The sequence below is a fragment of the Oryza glaberrima genome, chromosome 11 (assembly GCF_000147395.1).
Source record: "Oryza glaberrima chromosome 11, OglaRS2, whole genome shotgun sequence".
In the NCBI taxonomy this organism is placed as follows: Eukaryota; Viridiplantae; Streptophyta; class Magnoliopsida; order Poales; family Poaceae; genus Oryza; species Oryza glaberrima.
In genome coordinates, this window is record NC_068336.1 from 15,223,057 (window position 1) to 15,244,142 (window position 21,086).

The following is a 21,086-nucleotide window of genomic DNA, read 5'->3' on the forward strand; positions in this document are numbered from 1 at the left end:
TGCCGGGTATTCTAATGACTCGGCCCTGGCACTGATGTGATCGGCATCCGTGCCAGGCATTATAAAGAAATGGCATTGATATCTTTTCGCACCATAAGTCTAGTCATCTCACTCCAAATGGTAAGATTCATCAGTGATGTGTTACTCATCAGTGTCGGGTCTTGGCACTAACCGACACTGATGTGTCGTCGAACAATCAGTACTGGATGATTATAAAACCCGACAATGAAACATGGAAGAAGGAACAAACAAAGACAACATGTAGTGGTCCATGGGTGATTAAGTGGACTGATTAGTCACTAGCCCTTACTTATTAAGTTATTAGTTTTTGGTTTATTTCTCTACATCGATGGACGAAACGATCTTGGGGTTATACAAGTCGAGTGGTTTTCGGTCACAAAGTAATGCAACAGTTAAGAACAATTTTGTTTTATTGAATTTGTGGCTGTACCTTTGTAGTGTTATGTCTTTGATCATAACACAATACGAAAGAGCAACCCCTATAATTTTGTTATAGATTCGCCACTGGTCAACATTAAAAATAAAGTAAAATCCTAGATTTACAGAGTGGATCATATCGTCAGGAAAGGAGTGCCATATCCAGATAATATTGTGAGCATGGTTGTGTGCATCCTTTGCTGTGGAACGCACGCACACGCACCCTACCCCTATGAACACCTCCGAAGGACTAGGTTAGTATATCTCAAGATTGATGGAGTCACCACGGGTGCCTCACTGTCGATGGGTACGTCGCCTACCATTGAATGAATAATTAGCCGTAAATGCGAGCACCTGTGTCAAATATAGGGTTTGAACCTAGTGTGCTTGTTCCACCACAAGGAACCTAACCAGTTGAACTACGCTCACTTCGCTTTATTGCATTTCAGTTCTTTGGTGGGGTCACTACAAGAATCCGTAATTTTCTTTGCGGCCAAAAATCACCCAAGGATAGCCTGAAAACTGCCAAGGCAATATATCTTGGCGGCCAACTGCCAATTCTAGAGTGACGTGGAAATCCAGATTTCTTGGCTGCTAACCGTGAGGGAAAGTTTCATTGGTGGTCCTAGCGCCAAGAAGATTACAAAGATTATCAAACTTCCGAAAAGCCAAGAAATGAAACCCTGGCGGTATGGTGGCTGAGCACTTGAGCTCCAGAGTTTTGCAAAATGGATTATTTGTCTTTGATGTTCAGCTTCTGGATGTGAGTGCAACTGAAGTGCATTTGCCCATATAAGTGCAACTACTACTAGTACTAGCTAAAGTTTGCATTTTGTCACTAACTGCATCCACCAATGTGACTTTTCCTTTGTTTTATCTTTCATGTGCAGATCCATATCAAAAAGAGGAACTGATTAGAACACAATAGGTTGAACAAGTTGGTGCATATTAGCTACAACCAGAAGATGGCAAATAGATTTCAGAAAATTAGAGAGCTTGGCTCCAAAGGAACGAGATGCAACCCACTCCTCCTTGAAGAATTCCAGTGGGAGAATGAATGGGTTGATGACAATTGTGAAGTAGTTCAAGCAGCTGATGATGATCTCAATTGGGTTGATCAAGCTATTGGTGCAACTCAGACTCTATGAGGTCGTGACATGCCTAGGGCGGCTGCTGCTGCTGCTCGTGATAGTGTTGCGGTCACTTATGGTAGGAAAAGGAAGCGTTCAAGGAAGACAATTGCTGTTGTCCAAGATATTGAAGAAGATGACAGTGATGATAATCAAATAGATGGTGGACAAGAAGAACAACAAAGTGATGTTGATTCAGAAGCTAAAGATGAAGATGGAGGAGGACCAACAACTGCAGCAACAACAGGAGATGGAGGGAGCTTTCTTTTGGATGATGATTTGATTAGTTAGATGGCTGCTTGTGTTCGAACTTGGAGCTTATGCGTTGTTCAGTTGAGCACTTAAGCTTGTACTTTGTAGTGAACTTGCTTATTTATGTGCTACTACTACTGGTTGGATACCGGGCTGCTGGCTACTATGATTTGCTGGTTTAATTATGTTCTTAGTTGCCCTATTTTATATATTTGCTCTAGGCCTCAAGCTCCCAGCCTCCAAGTCTTATTTTCAGCTACTAGTTTCAGTTCAGTGTTATTTTCAGCAGCAAGTCAAAAGAAATATGGAGTACGCGACTGGGATATGGAGTTATGGACTCTTGCACACATCAAAACTCAAAGGATTCCTTTATTATTGCTTTATGTTGTGCACTATATAGTATATATGTTCTTAGGTTATGGCAACAGACTTTACCGATCTGCCTCGATTAATCAGGTTGGTCAACGATTAACCAACCTGATCGGCCTAATCAGTGCCATGGCGATCAGGTCTGATCGGTCGATCAGAGAACATTGGTGAAAAACCATTTGATCAATTTGAGAAACGATGGTTGGGAACCTTTGCATGAAGAGGTTAAAGTATTTTGCATAGAAAATGATATGCCAATACCAAATATGGATGATACAGTTCCAGGGATTGGTCAATCAAGAAAACAGGGGAGAAACAATGTCACGACCATCCATGTGTTTCCTTGTTGATACCTATTATGCAGCAATAGATGCTATTAACACAAAGTTGAATCATAGCTTTAATGAGGTATCCTCCGAATTGCTTGTTTGCTTTGCTTCTCTTGATCCTAGAGATTTTTTAGTCTAAATTTCACGTGGATAGGCTTGCCCAGCTTACGAAGATTTATCAGGAGGATATTGTTGGCAAATTTATCTCTCAGCATGGAAACCAGGAGAAAATCTCGTTATGGTCATTTTTCCACCGTTGCCCGTGCGAAATTGGTGTGTGATTAAAATAGCAATTATTTCCTTAATTAAATTGTGCAACGATCAGAAGCACCAATAATTTCCTTTTATTAAGATTTCCCTGATTCTCTTGGCGCAAAATAAAAAGGGGAGGCCTGCCCGTGAGAAAGATGACGATCTCTCTCAAGGTTCCAATCTCCCCGACATCCCAAACCCTAATTCCCGATTCTTAGTTGCGTTGGAAGGGAGTCATAGTGCTGTCCGAGGACTTTGCAGGTGGAGGCCTGAGGCATGCCGCCACATTGACTGCACAACTACTACGACTACCTCCCCCCCTACGCTGCAAGAACGGTTCGAGGGATTGCTACCTCTACATCCATTCCGGCAAACAGCATTGCAGAGGGAACCAGGAAAACTGCATTGATGGCTTCAAACAACGGTCTGTGACCATAATTGTTCCACATTAAGGTGATCATAGATGGCTAAGCACTCATGTTAGTAGATCATATAATCTACAGATTTTTCTTTTGATGATCGCAAGGCTATAAGAAATCAACTACAGACATTTATCCTTCATGTGCGGAGGCTCTAGGAGTTCATAGTTTGTCATGATTTTGCAAGCTTTGCAAAAAAAGATGGTTGACTGAAGAGGCATAGTGTATTTCCATTTGTATATCATCTCAATGAGTTGGCATAGCTTTTACCGGTGGCAATTGCATCAGTTGAGAAGGTCTTCTCGGCAATGAAGATTATCAAGACGGGGCTACGCAACAAGATGTAGGATGGTTGGCGCAATGATTTGATGATTTGCTACATTAAGACACAGAGATATTCAAAAGACTTGGTTTTTAAAAAATCAAAATAGCAACTCGGAAAAAAGAAAGATAGGCAAATGCAATTGCCTAAATCTCCTAGACCTAGATGCAATTTAATATTTTATTTTTGGTACGCTTTCACATTTCATTCCACTCATTGCTCTTTATGTTATCAACCCCAAATTTTCTATTTGTTTTGTAGATTCTACATATATCTATCTACCCTCACTAATTCCTGCATGTGGTGTATGGCTAAAAGCTTGAATCTTGAGCATTCGAGGTATTTTTGAGTACCTACTCTTCTATTTACACTTTTTTTGCAAATAGATGATGAATTGTAAAAGCGGTAGTTCATGGGCCACACCCAACTTTTTTCTGTCTTCTGATACTATACATAGAATCAGGTGAAAGGGTAAGTGAACATACGGGACTGTAACACCACAGCAATAGCATTTCGAGACATAGAATTCATGCTCATAACACATGACCTAGGATGCCATAAATATCAAAGCAATATTTTTCAAATTCTCACTCAAATGTGTTCCAAACATACACAAAATAATTGTGTCAGAACAGACATGGTAAATGCCATGCAAGTCGCGATTATATGAATAGGACAAGAGAGAAGAAAAAAAAGAGAATACATGTTCTACGTGCAACTCACAAGTAAATATCCACTTGTTGACGTGAAGAACATAGATACATATACAAATAAATAGCATTTACACACAATCAAAATAAGCACATTTATTTAGAACACCTTTCACCTGGCTGAAAGTTGTGATATCGAAACAGTAGCTTTGGATGCAGAAGATGAACTGGAGGTTGATGTTTCACCTGGCACTCTACGAGTTGCATCGATAAAAGTCGGTCTCGTGGGCTGGAACTCTAGAGCATTTCTTGTCAGCAACAACACAACTACCTCCGACATCATTGGCCGTGATGTGACAGCCGATTGAGTGCACAGAAGGGCAATCTCCATTGTTCTTTTCACCTCCTCGTGATTGTATTCTTCTGGGTCTAATGATCTGTCCACCAATTCAATCAAGTTGTTGTCTTCATAAAGCTTCCAGGCCTGTAAAACAAGAAGGCATGATCAAATTTACATTTAACAAAATGTCCATAATACAGTCTTGCATTACAAAAGATCTTAATAGTCATTACAAGATGATCATATGATCTACGAAGACATTTCTTTCTCAAATTGAAAATGAACAATTCAAATTGTTTGGTCCTGATCTTAACATGGACAAATTTTGGTGGAACCTTGATATTAGAAAATATGCCATCTCGGCAATATGTACAATAAAAAATAGCAAATACATTCATATCAGGAATTGTACGAATATAATCATAAGCGCAAACACCTGTACGGTTGTATGAGAAATATGCAGTTAAAATGTGGTATGTGTCCAAGAGAAAAAAGAAGTTTTTAGAATGACTGATACCCATTCAAGTAGGTACTGGCTATCTGGCTCCAGCCTTGCATCATTGAGCTTCCTACCACCTATTATTTCTAAAGTGACTACACCAAAGCCGTATGTGTCAACCTTCTCTGAGAGTTGCCCATGGATGGCATACTCAGGAGCTGTGTAACCCCTGCTTAAGTAAACATAATTAGAAACACAACATATGCCCTTAAAACGATATTTTCATCTTCAAACTTACAATGTTCCTGCAAAATTAGTGCTGAGATGACTATGATCATCAGGTATGAGCCTTGCTAAACCGAAATCAGCAATCTTTGGTTGAAACTCGTCATCAAGAAGAACATTGCTAGATTTAATGTCACGGTGTATGATGCGCACATGGAATTCTTCATGAAGATATGCAAGGCCACGAGCCATGCCGATAATGATATTAAATCGCTGCTTCCAATTGAGGGCGACACTTTTCTCGCCTATAACAACAAAAATGAGGCCATTGCCAAAAGAGAATGTAGGTCAGCACGATCATCTTTAAGCTAATTAACTTCAGTCTACACTTGATCATTAGCAATGCGATTCCCCCTCTTAAACTACACATATAAGTATGTTTGGATCCCCTAATCACCATGCCTTGCCTGGCAAGGATAAACTAGCCCATCATAGCTAAAGCCAATAGAAGCTAACATGAACGTTTGGTTGCGTAGCTTAGCCAAGAGTAACTGCTCCGCATGCCAGGGATCCAAACATCCCCTCAGAATGTGTACCAATAGAAGTATGATATCAAATGGAAATGCCACATGAACAAAAAAAAAAAGCTTCCATATGTCCATCAAGTGCCCAGAAAATTTAAACAATAAAAACAATAAAGACTTGAGGTCTTTGCTTAATGAAATGACACACAGATCCCCTGCATGTTCAAAAGAAAACTAAAGAACGGAGAAACATACCAAAGAGGAACTTATCAAGGCTTCCATTTGCCATGTATTCATAAACAAGCAGGCATTCTGAGCCCTTGCTTGCGCAACCAAGAAGCCGGACAAGATTCCGATGATGAACATTGCTAATCAACTTCACTTCACTTTCAAAATCTGCTTTGGCCCTGCTAGTTTCCATAACTGTTAACCGTTTTACAGCTACAGTTTTCCCATTTTTCAGCGAAGCCTGTCAGAAATGTACTTTTTTCAATATTTATTTTACCATTTTGTATAGTCAAATAGCAACACTGGTGATCAGATGTTTTTATTCTACTTAGAGTTGCATCTTGTCTTAGAATCAGTACAGAAGATTCAATATTTGACTATTGTAATACCTTAAATACATCTCCAAATCCCCCTTCTCCAAGTTTGCTTTGCTCACTGAAATTATTGGTTGCAACCTTTAGATCTTTATAGTAAAAACTTGTTGGACCCTGCAGTTCTGTTGCTCCAAGAATATCTCCTAAAGAAAAATACAGTTAGAGACAAACAAGCTAAGTAGTTCCTTTTCGTTCCAATTAGCTTCCTATGGAAAAATGAATTTTGCAAAACTTGGTCATATGGTATGTTTTTATTCATTGTAAACATGGGAATTAGTTAAACTTTCAAATGCAAAAGAAATGTAGTTGGAGCTTTGCTTGATTCCAGCTGTGCACAAACACAACTTCTCCATACACCAGAGATCAATAATTGTCCTTTATTCGAAAATTAGTGCTCCTTCGGATCACAAACAAGTCAGCATCGACAAATTCTCCAAACAGCAAATTTCGCTCCTATTTTTTTCTTGGTATTGACATATTCATAAATTGTGATAATTAAAATTATGTAAGTACTTTTCAAGACAAAATTACACATACCATTTTGTGTTCAGCCAGTCAAAATACTCAAGTGTATTGATAAATACTCCCTCCGTACTTGTAAAGGAAGTCGTTTTCGACAGCGACACGGCCTCCAAAACACAACTTTGACTTCTTGTTTCTACAAAAATATTTATTGAAAAGTGATATATGCATACTTTTATGAAAGTATTTTTCAAGACAAATATATTCATATAATTTTTACATTTTCAAACTCAACAACCTAAGAGTTATTTATGATTTATATTCCCAAGATTTGACTTAAACATTGTCCTAAACGACTTCTTTACGAGTACGGAGGGAGTATGCAAGTTGACTTCATGTACCACAAAAACGTATCAAGAATCAAGGGCTTTCAACGATATTGTGGTGGTGAAAGCATGTATGCCTCCGGCTATTCAGATGGATAAAGCATGTCCATTGTCTAAAGTAGTTTAATTTCACAAATTCATGAAATATGTCAAATTAGTTTTGGTGACATGCCAACCTGATATTTGACCATGCTCTTAATGTTCCGTTGAAGACATCAACATAAAGTTTAAGTGCAAGAAGGTAGTATACTTCACAAAACATATAGTTGTTTACCTCTACGAGGCTTCAACGGCTTCTTAGACTGCCTGGTCCAGAAGAGTGCCAATAGGCCAAGGAGCAGGAATGCCACACCTCCTAAAATTCCTCCTATGATGGCTCCTTTGTGATTTGATTTCCCTGCATAGATAATGGATGGAGAGATCTGAACTGAAGACCTTTGAACAAGAGACATAATATTTAATTGCTCTCGAAGTGAAATTGTACAGTAAACTAACCTCAACAAAGAGACTACTACCTGAAGTAAATAAATTGACTTTAATATTTAAACAACTAATTAACTGTAGAAGATTTTCCTGAAATGTACAAAATGACCTCACAATCAACATGTCCATGTATGATCCATCCATCAATACAACACATGCTTCAAAGATACAAGTTTTCACTTTGATTGAAATATCTTTGCAAAACAAATTGTAGGGGGAACCAAGGCGGGGCGGAGGCAAGGAGAAGGGCCTTTCAAGCAGATAGAAATTAATCATTTATTTCCATATGCTTTTCCATTCCTTTTTATTTTCATTCTAGTTGTTGCTATGTGAAGAATAGAGTTCTTTGTGACATGATAAAAAAAGTACCTACTTTTTAATGGGTCCTCTAAGCTGTACTAGGAGGATCTAGAGAAGCCCAACCCCTCTTCTCCAGAGACCTAATCCGACCTTTTTATCCGACGCCCTAGGGCTAGGACAAAGGTGTCCCACACTCTGTGGATGCCTTCGGACAGGAGCCTTTAGATGGGGCTCCGAGCGAAGGGTTGGCAGCTCCACCACTCAATTGCTTTTTTTTTGCGGGGACCACTCAATTGCTTTGATCCAAGCGGAAGTGTGATCCCACTATACTATACATAAACCATCCTAGGACGAGCGCCATTCTGATGAGGCACTAAATGACGTTTTACATGTCTAAATTCTAATAGAAACAAGACCGTGGTACTGCAACAAATGTGTGACCTTACTTGCCTAATTGTGAAAAGAGATGTATTGGGTGAGTTTTTGTCACGAGGAAATGTCTCAATTACATTACTCTATTAATGCTTTTTGTTAATTAGGAGTCAGAATTTGTTCATGCGTTCATTGTATGCTTGTTTTCTAGCTGGATTTGGTTCGACACAGGCTGCTGCAAGGTAGCAAACTGTTTTTGTGTGAAAAAAGAGATAGCAACCAGCTAGAAAACTATCTCAATTGTGTCTTCACTGGTTTGTTTCAGACTCTGCGACCAGGCTACAATGAAGTTCCGTGGCGTGGAGGCATACATCAACAGTCTTGTTAATGTAAAATCAAAGGTGTTTTTGATTATTATTCTATGATGAACAATTGGCATTGGAGATTATTGGTTTTGATATTTGGAATTTATTTGCGAAGTGGTTTTGGAGATGATTGGAATTTACATGTGATTGACAGGGACTGCTGTATGTTGGGTCCGGTCAGACTGGGCATGGGTTGCCGGTCAGACCGGCGTGTATCGCACGGTCAGACCGGCGCAGCCCGCGGTCTGACCGGCCGACTCTGTGTCGGTTCCGGTTTCGGGTTGTTTGTTTGGATATCCGTGATTGTTTCATTGTTATGACTTCTAGATGGATACTATGCGTCTGTAATACTGTTGTTTGCTACTAATGAGTCAAGTTGGGGACAACTTGGTCTCGGAATATGGTTTATTTGTTTGTTCCATGTGTAGGTGAATTGATGCCGGGAGAGTATTTATGGTGATGGACCGGGAGTCAGCTTGGGGATAAGACGATGTCCGTGGTGGTCAGAGATCATGCGGGATACTAAGGCTAGAGTTCAATGCACGTAGTTGCTGAAGATCCCATATGGCATACTATAGAGGTATTGTGTGCGTATGGGATGCGGAGTCGAATTTGGAAGGAGTCCAAATTTGGTATGAGTGGTTATGCAAAGTTTGTTTCTTGTACTAGAGGGTTTCCTAGGGTGATTAGGACTTCTAGTATAAGTTTGGTTCGTGGCTTTAGGCTACCTACCTCCGTTATAAATAGAGAGAGAGCGTGAGGCTTCCCGGTATCGCTTTTTAGAGCAATTGAGTTCATAGTTGAGTTAGGGTTTCGAGTTTAGTCGAAATTTTTGTAAGGAGTGTTGTTTGTGCACTTTTTAAACACTGAGAGAATCAACAAAGTCGTCATGCACTTTAAGTGTTCTTCGATTTTTGTTTCACCGGGTTTCGGCGGTCTAACCGGCGGCGCACCAGCGGTCAGACCGGCAGCATTGTAGTGGTCAAACCCGCGGCGGCGGTCAGACCGGCGACGGCGACAGGTGCAACAGGCAACCTCGGCGGTTCGACCGGAGTTCGATCTCGGTCAGACCGACTCGTTCTAGGCGGTCAGACCGGCACAACACCTTTGGTCAGACCGCGATCCATCGAATTTAAGGTTAACTTTTATTTCCGCTAAAAGTTTTGGTTTTTGGGTATATCAACCATTCACCCCCCCCCCCTTCTGGTTGGCTTAGTTTTTGGGTATACCTACAACTGGTATCAGAGCCTTGTTTTCTTCTTTGGATTTTAACTGATCTAGAGTTTTTGCCATGGCTATTAGGTTTTCAACTAAGCCTCATGTTTTCGATGGAACAGATTTTTCTCATTGGTGTAGTACGATGCAATCTTACATTATGGCTGAAGATTATGATATTTGGAGAAAAGTTTCTCATCCTTATGTGATTCCTGAACAAATTAATACTGTTGCTTTAAAAACTGTGTTTGAACAAAATTGCAAAGCTCACAATATTCTTTTCTGTGGGATTTCTCGTTCGGATTATGATCGTGTTGCTTATCTTCAAACTGCCCATGAGATTTGGATTGCTTTGAGTAATTTTCATCAAGGAACAAATAACATTAAAGAACTTCGTCGAGATCTTTTCAAAAAGGAGTACATTAAATTTAAGATGAAACTTGGAGAAGCTTTGGATGATTATCTTTCTAGGTTTAACAAAATTTTAAGTGATCTTAGATCTGTTGATTCTTCTTATGATGCTAATTATCCACAATCTGAGATTTCTCGCCACTTTTTGAATGGTCTTGATATGTCTATTTGGGAGATGAAAGTTACATCTATTCAGGAGTTTGTTGACATGTCTACTTTGACTTTGGATTCGCTTTACACAAAACTGAAAACACATGAGATGAATATTCTTTCTCGTAAAGTTGATTCTAAGTCGAGTGCTTTGGTCTCTTCCTCAACTTCTTTGGATGTTGATTCTTCTTCTTCGAAGTCTTCCGCATTTGCTTTGTTTAATGCCATGTCCGATGATCAACTCGAACAATTCAAGGAGGAGACTTGGTTTTGTTATCTAACAGACTTTCGAGAGCTGTGACTAATGTTAGGTACAGGAAAAGAGGTGGACCAAATCGTTGCTTTGAATGTGGTTCTACGGATCACTTTCGTTCATGATGTCCTAAGCTTGGGAGAGTGAGGAAGGAAGATAATGGTGATGAGAAGACCAATGACAACAAGCCAAAGGGTACATTCAAAGGGAGGAAGATCAAGGACACTCTCAAGAAGGTTTTTGATCAAGTCTACGCCGCGTTTGAGCCACTAAGCGATGTAGATGGTGAGAGTGGAGATGAAGATAAGGGAAAGAACATCTCCGGTGTTTGCTTCATGGCGCGTGGTGAATCGGATTCAGAGTGTGAAGACAATGAGATAAGTGCTCTTGAGGAAGCCATTAATATTTTGAGTGAAATACATATGAAATGTGAGAAGATGTATAGAAAACAGGAGTTTATCATTGAATCTCTTAATTCTGAAATTGCTAGATTAAAATCTCTTATTCCTAATGATGATGATTGCACAAACTGTGAGGTTTTAATGAATGAGATTTCAAAAATTAGAGATGTTAATGCTGCACATGATTTGAAAAATAGATCTTCTCTAGCTCTTAGTTTTGCTTTGCACACACGCACTTTGGATGAGTTCTTTTTAACTAAAAAGTTGTTGCAGAAATATCAAATTACTTTTCATGCTATTTGATGTTTAACATGATTTGTGCTAAAAAGTTAAAACAACCTCATGGTGTTTTGGATTGCTCAACATGCACTTTGAATAAATTGAAATTAAATGATGCTTTAGGTCGTGTTGAGTACATGGAAGATGTTGTGAAAAACAATGAAGTGCTTTCTTGCCCCAAATGTCGTAAAAGCAAAGGTGTCATGGTAGATTGTAAAAATTGTGCTAATTTGGAAAACGAGGTTTCTTATTTGAAAAATTCTTTGCAAAGATTTTCTGATGGTAAAAAGAACCTCAACATGATTTTAGATCAATCTAAGGTTAGCACACATAATCGTGGTTTAGGTTTTAAGCCTTATGCTCATCATACTAGACATCCTCCTATTGTGTTAGGTGTTGGTGCTAGAAGTGGTGAGATTTTGGTTAAATCTGATACTAATAAAACTGTGTTTAAATCTGCTGGCATCATTTCTACCTTGAGTGCATCATCTTCAAAATCCAATGTTGTGCATGCAAAACCTTCTGTTGTTGCTTGTGTTGCTAAGCCATCTGAGTCTACCAATGTTTCTAATCATCGTGAAAAATATACTTGCTCATTTTGTGGCAAAGGTGGACATATTGTTGGTTTTTGTTTCAGATTGGCTCATAAACAGAAAAAGGAGAGAGAGATTGCTTGTGCAAAATCAAAGTGGCAAAAATCTGGTTTTCCCTCGAGGAAACCGGTCAGACCGTAGTGGGTCCCGCGGTCGGACCGGCGACCGGTCAGACCGGCTACTAAGCGGCGGTCGGACTGGGCACCGGTCAGACCGGCGGCACAGAAGCGGTCAGACCGGCCCCCGGTCAAACCAGCTACTGTACGTCAGTCAGACCGGCCTTGTAGAAATCTTTCGAAAAATTCTCAAACTGTTTTTGCACATGGATATATGCCTATTGGATCTTCTGGTCGTGTCTCTCAGTACTGGATTCCTAAATTTTTGCTCTCATCTAACCTCAGTACTGAGGCTTCGACTTCTGCTCGTGTATAGGCTTTGGTGGCACGGAAGGAGAACATGTGGATCGTGGATTCCGGTTGTTCGCGGCACATGACCGGTGATAAAAATTGGTTCTCCTCCCTCAAAAAGGCATCCAAGACTGAATCGATTATCTTTGGTGATGCTTCTACAAGTGTCGTTCTCGCTACAGGTTTGGTTAAGGTAAATGAAAATTTTAAATTGAAGATGGTTGCTTCTTCACATGCTCCTATTGTTTCTGTGATGACGGATGCATAGGGACAGCTATTACATATGGACACTGTTGGTACAGCTAGAGTGCAATCTGTTGGAGGAAAGTGGTATGCGTTTGTTATTGTTGACGATTTTTCTCGATATTCTTGAGTTTTCTTCTTGGCAACTAAGGACGAAGCTTTTCAACACTTTCGTGGTTTGTTTCTTTGATTGGATCTTGAATTTCCTAGTTCTTTGAAAAGAATTCGAAGTGATAATGGTGGTGAATTTAAAACTGCTTCATTTGAACAATTTTGAAACGAAAGAGGTCTTGAGCATGAATTTTCTTCTCCTCGTGTTCCGCAACAAAACGGTGTTGTTGAAAGGAAAAACCGTGTTTTGGTTGAGATGGCTAGAACGATGTTGGATGAGTATAAAACTCCTAGAAAATTTTAGGCAGAGGCGATTAACACTACATGCTATATTTCAAATCGGGTTTTCTTGAGATCAAAACATGGAAAAACTTCTTATGAACTTTGACTTGGACGTCAACCCAAAGTTTCACATTTGCGTGTTTTTGGTTGCAAATGCTTTGAATTGAAATTTGGAAATTTGGATAAGTTTGAGGCACGTTCTACCGATAGATTGTTTCTTGGTTACCCCGCACACTCTTGTGGCTATCGTGTACTTATTTTGGAGACTAACAAAATCGTTGAGACTTGCGAAGTTTCTTTTGATGAGGCTAGTCAGGTACTAGACCCGACATTGCAGGTACATTGTCATAGGTTCAGGGGAGGATGGTCGTACTTTTGAAGACGAGAGCGCCAACGACGACGAGGTCGGCTCGGCCAGTCAGACCGGGCGCCAGGCCGGTCAGACCGCCGGGACGCCACCGGTCAAACCGCCACAGGAGGTGCGATCAGACTGGCCAGGCTCGTCGGGTTCGGGTACTGTTGATGCTGATTGAGATGGACCTCTATAGATTACAACTTCGACCAGTACTGATACAGAACGTGAATCAACTTCAGAAGTCGCTGCTCCATTCCACATTCAACGTCGACATCAGCCGGAACAAATCATTGGTAATATAGGTGAACGGACAACAAGGTCTAAGGTAACAACTCATGATGTTTGTGCAAATTCTGCATTTTGTTGCTTCTTTTGAACCCAAAGATGTGTCACATGCATTAACTGATGAATCGTGGATTAACGCCATGCATGAAGAACTTGAAAATTTTGAGAGAAACAAAGTTTGGACTTTAGTTGAACCACCTTCTAGACATAATATTATTGGAACCAAGTGGGTTTTCAAAAATAAATAAAATGAGGATGGTTTGATTGTGAGAAATAAAGCTAGACTTGTTGCTCAAGGTTTTACCCAAGTGGAGGGTTTGGATTTTGATGAAACTTTTGCTCCTGTTGCTAGAATTGAGGCAATTAGACTTTTGCTGGCTTTTGTTGCTTCAAAAGGTTTAAATTGTATCAAATGGATATGAAGAGTGCTTTTCTAAATGGTTTTATACAGGAGAAATTTTATGTCAAACAACCACCAGGTTTTGAAAATCCTGATTTTCCCAACCATGTTTTTAAATTGTCTAAAGCTTTGTACGGTTTGAAACAAGCACCTAGTGCATGGTATGATAGGCTTAAGAACTTTTTGCTTACGAAAGGTTTTACAATGGGAAAGGTTGACAAAACGCTTTTTGTTCTTAAGCATGGTGATAATCGACTGTTTGTTTAGATTTATGTGGATGATATCATCTTTGGTTGTTCAACTCACGCTTTGGTTGTGGAGTTTGCTGAGACTATGCGCAGGGAATTTGAGATGAGCATGATGGGTGAGTTATCGTAATTTTTGGGATTGCAAATTAAGCAAACACCTCGAGGTACATTTGTGCATCAAACAAAGTACACGAAGGATCTTTTGAGACGGTTCAAGATGGAGATTTGCAAGCCAATTTCAGCACCAATTGGTTCTATAGTTGTGTTGGATCCTGTTGAAGATGGTGAAGTGGTTGATCAAAAGGAGTATAGAAGTATGATTGGATCTTTGTTGTATCTAACTGCTTCTAGGCCCGACATACAATTTGCTGTGTGTTTGTGTGCACGCTTTCAAGCTTCTCCTTGTGCTTCACATCGTCAAGCAGTCAACCGAATAATGAGGTATTTGAATCATACACTTGAGTTTGGAATTTGGTATTCTACTTCATCTTCTATATGCTTCAGTGGATATTCCGATGCTGATTTTGGTGGTTATAGAATTGATAGGAAAAGTACTAGTGGAACATGTCATTTTCTTGGTACATCATTGATTGCATGGTCTTCTAGGAAACAATCTAGTGCTGCTCAATCAAATACTGAATCTGAATATGTTGCTGCTGCTAGTTGTTGTTCACAAATTCTTTGGCTTTTATCTACTTTGAAAGATTATGGTCTTACTTTTGAGAAAGTTCCTCTCTTTTGTGATAATACTAGTGCTATTGACATTGCTAAGAATCATATTTAACACTCACGCACAAAGCACATTGATATTCGTTTTCACTTTTTGGGGGATCATGTTGAGAAGGGAGGTGTGGAATTGCAGTTTTTGGACACAAAGTTGCAACTTGCTGATATTTTCACTAAACCTTTGGATTCTAATCGTTTTGCTTTTCTTCATGGTGAATTGGGAATAATTCATCCTTTTGGCATGATTTGAGGGGGAGTTTTGCACCTCATGGTTTTATCAAGCAATAATATGACAATGAGAAAAATTGATTAAAGAGAGCTTTGTTTATGCATATGGTATTTTCTTGTGCATGCTAGCAATACAATGAAGGTTTATTTGCCTCCAGCATAGCTTGTATGTATTCTAGTATTTTCATGAGATTTAGATTTTGCTTTTAAGGGAGATGATGCATGACACTTAAATTTTACTTGAATTAAGACTTAAATTTTACTTGAATTAAGCAAATATGAAATGTTGATGCTAGCATATGGTTTGATTTATAAATGCTCTATTTATATGCTTTATTGAATTGTTATTCCTCATATAGCTTTAATTGCTCATTGTGAAAAGAGAATAAAAATATGAAAAAAATTAATACCGAATCCTTGGAAACAGCCTTGACGACAAGGATGTATTCAATGTGAGCAAAATAATGGGTGCCGAATCCCTAGAAACAGTCTTGACGACAGGGATGTACCCGTAATAAAATAGAAAAGTATGAGAAAAAAGGCTCAAGAAAAGAAAAAAATAAAAAATTCTCTTGTTTGTTTTGTGCTGAAGGCTAATTTGACAAAGAGTAATAAATGCAATAGGTATATGTGTGTTTAGTGTTTATTTTTCAACCTATGTGCTTGTTAAGATGTTGCATTATAAATCGTATGAAATCATGAATTTTGATTGTTGATTCAAGCTTAATTGCAAAATCTTTGGTTCATGATTATACTTTAATGCATGCTTGTTATATTATAGATGCGTTCATCTTCTTTTTATTGCAATACATGACTTGATATGCTATATGTATGCTAAGCTCTTGAACATTAATGAACATAATTCCTATGCTTTGATGAAATCATTGTCAAAAGGGGGAGAAGCAAGGTGAAAATTTTTGGAGAAGCAAATGAGTTGAGAAAAGCATGTTGTTTTTGGTTCGATTGGGAATTTCTTTTATTTCAAAAGTGAGAGAAGTTTTCTTTTGGATTTTCGAGCACGATGTGTACTTTTTGTACAAAGTGTGCTTTTTACCACTTTTGTTTTTATTTTTCCAAACACCAAAACATATTTTATGGGTTTGCCAATGTGTTCATCAAGCGGGAGATTGTAAAATCAAAGGTGTTTTTGATTATTATTCTGTGATGAACAATTGGCATTAGAGATTATTGGTTTTGATATTTGGAATTTATTTGCGAAGTGGTTTTGGAGATGATTGGAATTTACAGGTGATTAACAGGGACTGATGTCTGTTGGGTCCGGTCAGATCGGGCATGGGTTGCCGGTCAGACCGGCGTGTATCGCGCGGTCAGACCGGCACAGCCCGCGGTCTGACCGGCCGACTCTGTGTCGGTTTCGGTTTCGGGTTGTTCGTTTAGATATCCGTGATTGTTTCATTGTTATGACTTCTAGATGGATACTATGCGTATGTAATACTATTGTTTGCTACTAATGAGTCAAGTTGGGGATAGCTTGGTCTCGGAATATGGTTTCTTTGTTAGTTCCATGTGTAGGTAACTTGATGCCGGGAGAGTATTTGCGGTGATGGACTAGGAGTCGGCTTGGGGATAAGGCGACGTCCGTGGTAGTCAGATATCATGCGGGATACTAAGGCTAGAGTTCAATGCACGTGGTTGGTGAAGATTCCATATGGCATACGATAGAGGTATTGTGTGCGTATGGGATGCGGAGTCGAATTTGGAAGGAGTCCAAATTTGGTACGAGTGGTTATGTAAAGTTTGTTTCTTGTACTAGAGGGTTTCCTAGGGTGATTAGGACTTTTAGTATGAGTTTGGTTCGTGGCTTTAGGCTGCCTACCTCGGTTATAAATAGAGAGGGAGCGTGAGGCTTCCCGGTATCGCTTTTGAGAGCAATTGAGTTGATGTTGAGTTAGGGTTTCAAGTTTAGTCGAAATTTTTGTAAGGAGTGCACTTTGTAAACACAGAGAGAATCAATAAAGTCGTCATCCACTTTAAGAGTTCTTCGATTTGTGTTTCACCGGGCTTCGGCGGTCAGACCGGCGGCACACCAGCGGTCAGACCGGCGGCGCACCAGCGGTCAGACCGGCGGCATCGCAACGGTCAGACCGGCGGGGACACGGCGGTCAGATCGGCGACAGCAACAGGCGCAGCAGGCAACCTCGGCGGTTCGACCGGAGTTCGATCTCGGTCAGACCGACTCGTTCCAGGCAGTCAGACCGACGCAACACGTTCGGTCAGACCGCGATCCGTCAAATTTGAGGGTAACTTTTATTTCCGCTAAAAGTTTTGGTTTTTGGGTATACCAACCATTCACCCTCCCCCTCTAGTTGGCTTAGTTGTTGTGATTCGATCATACAGTTAACTTCCTGTGAGATTTCACGCTGTTTTGTCATTATATTATATATGCATGATTGAGGTAGGTTCAAAGTTTACTTCAAGTCTGAAGGTTCAAATGTGTTATCTGTAAAGTTTGCATGCAACTCCCTGTAAGTTTGCATGCAACCCTGCACTCCTAAATAATATTTTACCAGCGTAATACTATATGGATATCTCCTAAGTTGAGAGATCACATATCCCTTTGCCCTTTTTCTTCATTTGCAAGTTATCATGTCGATCAATTTGTTTTTAAGATCTGTTTAGATTTCATTCTTCTGATCTGGGCCAAATAGATGTGTAGGTTTGTGGGTTTTGGGCATCTGAACTTTATGGGCTTTATTCTAATCTTTGGACTTTTTCGCTGGTTCAATTTTAAAGGAAGATTTACCTTAGAGTTCCATTCACGTTTCTCAACATCAAAAGTGGGTATAGAATGTCCCCCAAATTAAAAAAACAAAACAAAATATGTCCCTTGACATTATTATAGATGGTTTTAGATGACATGGCGTCTGCGTGTTTTGTTTGACTTGGCGCTTATGTGCCACTAGAAGAAAAATAAAAAAAGATCTAGGACCCAGATGTCAGTAGTTGACCAGTTAGAGAAAATTACAGTACAACAAATGTGTAGCCCACATGCATATCATCATCACCCATCATCTCTCCAGTCTCCTAAGTCCTCTTTTTTTTTTCCTTCATATATGGAAAATCCATTCTCTTCGCCCTTCTCCTTTTTTCTATATCATCGTGCATCCTCAATTGATTTCCTCCTTTTTAGAAAAATTTTCAGTTTTCTTAGATTAGTTCAGTTCCATTCTGAGTGAAAAAAAAAATTAGCCATCCATTGCTTTCAACATGGGAGGTTTGACTTTGTATCTTCTTATGTTGATCATCTTTGCATGAATGGCAGAAGTGCTAACCACTAAGCCCTTTAATTAGATTGGTATGTCAGGGCCGACGCTCTTGGGAAGTGTGACGCCGAGGGAGGATGGAGGCATGGGAGAGAAGTTGCACCTGTTTTAAAAGTCGAGGAACTCTATGTATCTAGTTTCGTGGTTTGAGGAACGTGAATAAAACTCCACATATATTTCAGGGACCTAAAATGGAGTTCTTCCATTTTTATATCCCGAAAGGCCCAAGGAAGCAACAAGAAAAGTCATCCTATAGTATTTACAAAGCCCGCGTTAAACCCACTTGGTGAGCCCAAAGACATCTACAGAAATAAACTCACAAAACGAATAAGCTCACAAAAAACCCAAAAACATGTACAGAAATAAAGCCCACCACATAAGTCCCTCTAATGTTGTTTTAGCACCGAGCATTGATGGGAGATCCACGGGTTAAAAAAATGACTAAAATTAATCAAAATCACTTAAAAGAAGACAGTCCTGTAAGAATATTTTTCAATGTTTTTTCATAACTTTTTAGCCAAATTTTCATAAACCATCTCAATTGTCAACTCTAAAGACTCTCACCCACAATGCATTTTGTTAAAAAAAACCCACCTACCCAACACTATTGGGCTAAAATTGCCCCTACCTTGCCCATCGCGCATAAGGGCACTTGATTTGAGCCAGCATGTTGTGAGTCCAACTTAAACCCATTGTCTATCAAAGAACGATGTTGCTTCTCGCTCACAGCAAAGAAGTCCTTTGACCTCGAGTCAACAAACGGCATAAGAACGAGCTTGAGTTGGACTAACCTTACAGGCATGGTGGATGAGCTAGAACTGACTGATATGGCACTCTATGAATCCATGTCGGAAGAAATGGGTCCAATCAACTTCTCATATACGCGAAAGGGGAAATTTTCAGCCCAACAAATTTGAGTGGATGAGTTTTTTAGTGAAATAGATTGTGGTGTAGAACCATTTTTGTAATTTTGCGAAGTTTTAAAACATTCTAAAACAAACGAAGGAACATCCACAAGGAAAAATTGAAACCACATCCACCATTCCTGGGAAACAAACCACGCAAAACTATGAAGAAACGATGGAGTCATGGTTTACAATTTCAGTTTAATTGCTCCTCCCTCGGCAACCAAATACCGGCCGAAATTTTAGGGTATCCCATTTTTCTGAATTTGGTCAAAGTTTATTCAAATGTAGTCAAAATTCGTTAAATTTTCAAAAAATTTCATTAAGTTCTTAAATCATTTTGGCGAAATTTTTTTAAAAAATTTTCGAAATTTCGTTGCCACCGAAATCCCAAAATTTCGGCCCAAAACGAAATTGGAAACACTGACTGGAGTCAACTCACCAGGTGATCGCAAGTATGGCGCCAGGTCTATGGTCGCGTTCGCCGGGAAGAACGGCTTGTCGGAGTACCTCATGAAGCAGCCGGCGTCCACGGCGCGGCCGTCGGAGTCCGGCGGGCACCCGTCGATGTTCCTCGCCGCCACCGCCAGGCACTGCGCGCACCCGCCCTCCCCGACCGTCTCCACGCACTGCGCCGCCGCGTACACGCCGCCGCGAGCGGCCGCCGCGGCGAGCCCCGGTGCGCGGGGCGCGGCGGCCGCGAGGTCACCGACGAGCCCACGCGCCGCGCCGGCGAAAGAGCCGTCGGCGACGGCGGTGCCGTTGCATACCTGCGTGTTCCCGGGGAGCGTGGCCGGGCCGTCGAAGAAGGCGGCGCTCTCGTACCTCACGACGCAGCCGTCGAGGATGGCGCGCCCGCCGTTGGCGGCGCCGCACCTGGCGCGGAGGCGCGACGCCGCGGCGTCGAAGCACGCGGCGCAGCTGCCCGCCCCCGCGACGTACGGGCGGCACTGCGCCATCGCGAACGCCGGCGCGGCGGCGCGCGGCTCGGCCGCCGTGGCAAAGCCACCACCGCCACCAGCCGACGACAGGTTGGCGCGGAGCACGGCGAAGGTGGCGTTGAGGGCGGCGAGGAAGGCGGCGGCCGGTGTCGCGTTGTACTGGCTGCACCCCAGGTTGAGCAGCGTGATCTGCGGGTCAGCGGCGGCCGGAACCCACGCCGAGGCAACCACCAGCAGCGCCACCGCAGACGGCGCGAGCAGGAGACGATCCATGTTGCACCGCCTCGCCGCGCCGGCCAGCGGCGTCGACGCGAATGGCGCGATTGGGGGAGGTGAAGGAGGTGAGCGTGCTGTGAGAAGGAGAAGCTATTGATTGGACGAGGTATAAATTAGAGAATTGACAAGCACTCGATTCTATAGGATTTGTCATTAACGAACACAGGTTTTACAACACGCCATCACGCTAATGTGTTTCTCTTGTGTTTTCTAATTGGTGTAAGATGCGTTCTTTTGATAGGGATAGGATGAAAGAATCCATCGTTCTTCATGCACCTGCTTCCAAAAATACTAAACATTCTGTATCATGTAAAAGAATTCCTATAGGAAGGTTGCTTTCGAAAATTCTGTTAATGCATTTTCCAAGTTTAAAATAATTGATGCCACGCCAGGTCAAAGTTACCTGTGGCGCATCCAAACCATCACCTCTAACA

The 21,086-nt window shown here is 40.9% G+C and overlaps 1 protein-coding gene across 1 annotated transcript; it reads right to left on the reverse strand.

The window, feature by feature from the left end:
* Positions 1–4,075: 4,075 nt before the first annotated feature.
* Positions 4,076–20,870, reverse strand: LOC127754921 (cysteine-rich receptor-like protein kinase 44). Its single transcript, XM_052280527.1, has 7 exons — positions 19,878–20,870; positions 7,414–7,536; positions 6,307–6,434; positions 5,945–6,158; positions 5,239–5,470; positions 5,019–5,169; positions 4,076–4,645 (listed from the first exon to the last, which is right to left on the reverse strand). Exons 1-7 carry the CDS (start codon positions 20,647–20,649, stop codon positions 4,334–4,336), a joined length of 1,932 nt encoding a protein of 643 aa, XP_052136487.1. The 5' UTR covers positions 20,650–20,870; the 3' UTR covers positions 4,076–4,333.
* Between the last annotated feature and the right edge of the window lie 216 nt (positions 20,871–21,086).

Bases quoted from the DNA above. Each gene is read 5' to 3' on its own strand.
- LOC127754921 (XM_052280527.1), bottom strand. From the start codon at position 20,649: ATGGATCGTCTCCTGCTCGCGCCGTCTGCGGTGGCGCTGCTGGTGGTT. The intron at 6,435-7,413 runs GTAAACAACTAT...ATTTTTCTTTAG, and splicing joins GCCGTTGAAGCCTCGTAGAG to GAGATATTCTTGGAGCAACA. The intron at 5,471-5,944 runs GTATGTTTCTCC...TTGTTGTTATAG, and splicing joins CCTTGATAAGTTCCTCTTTG to GCGAGAAAAGTGTCGCCCTC.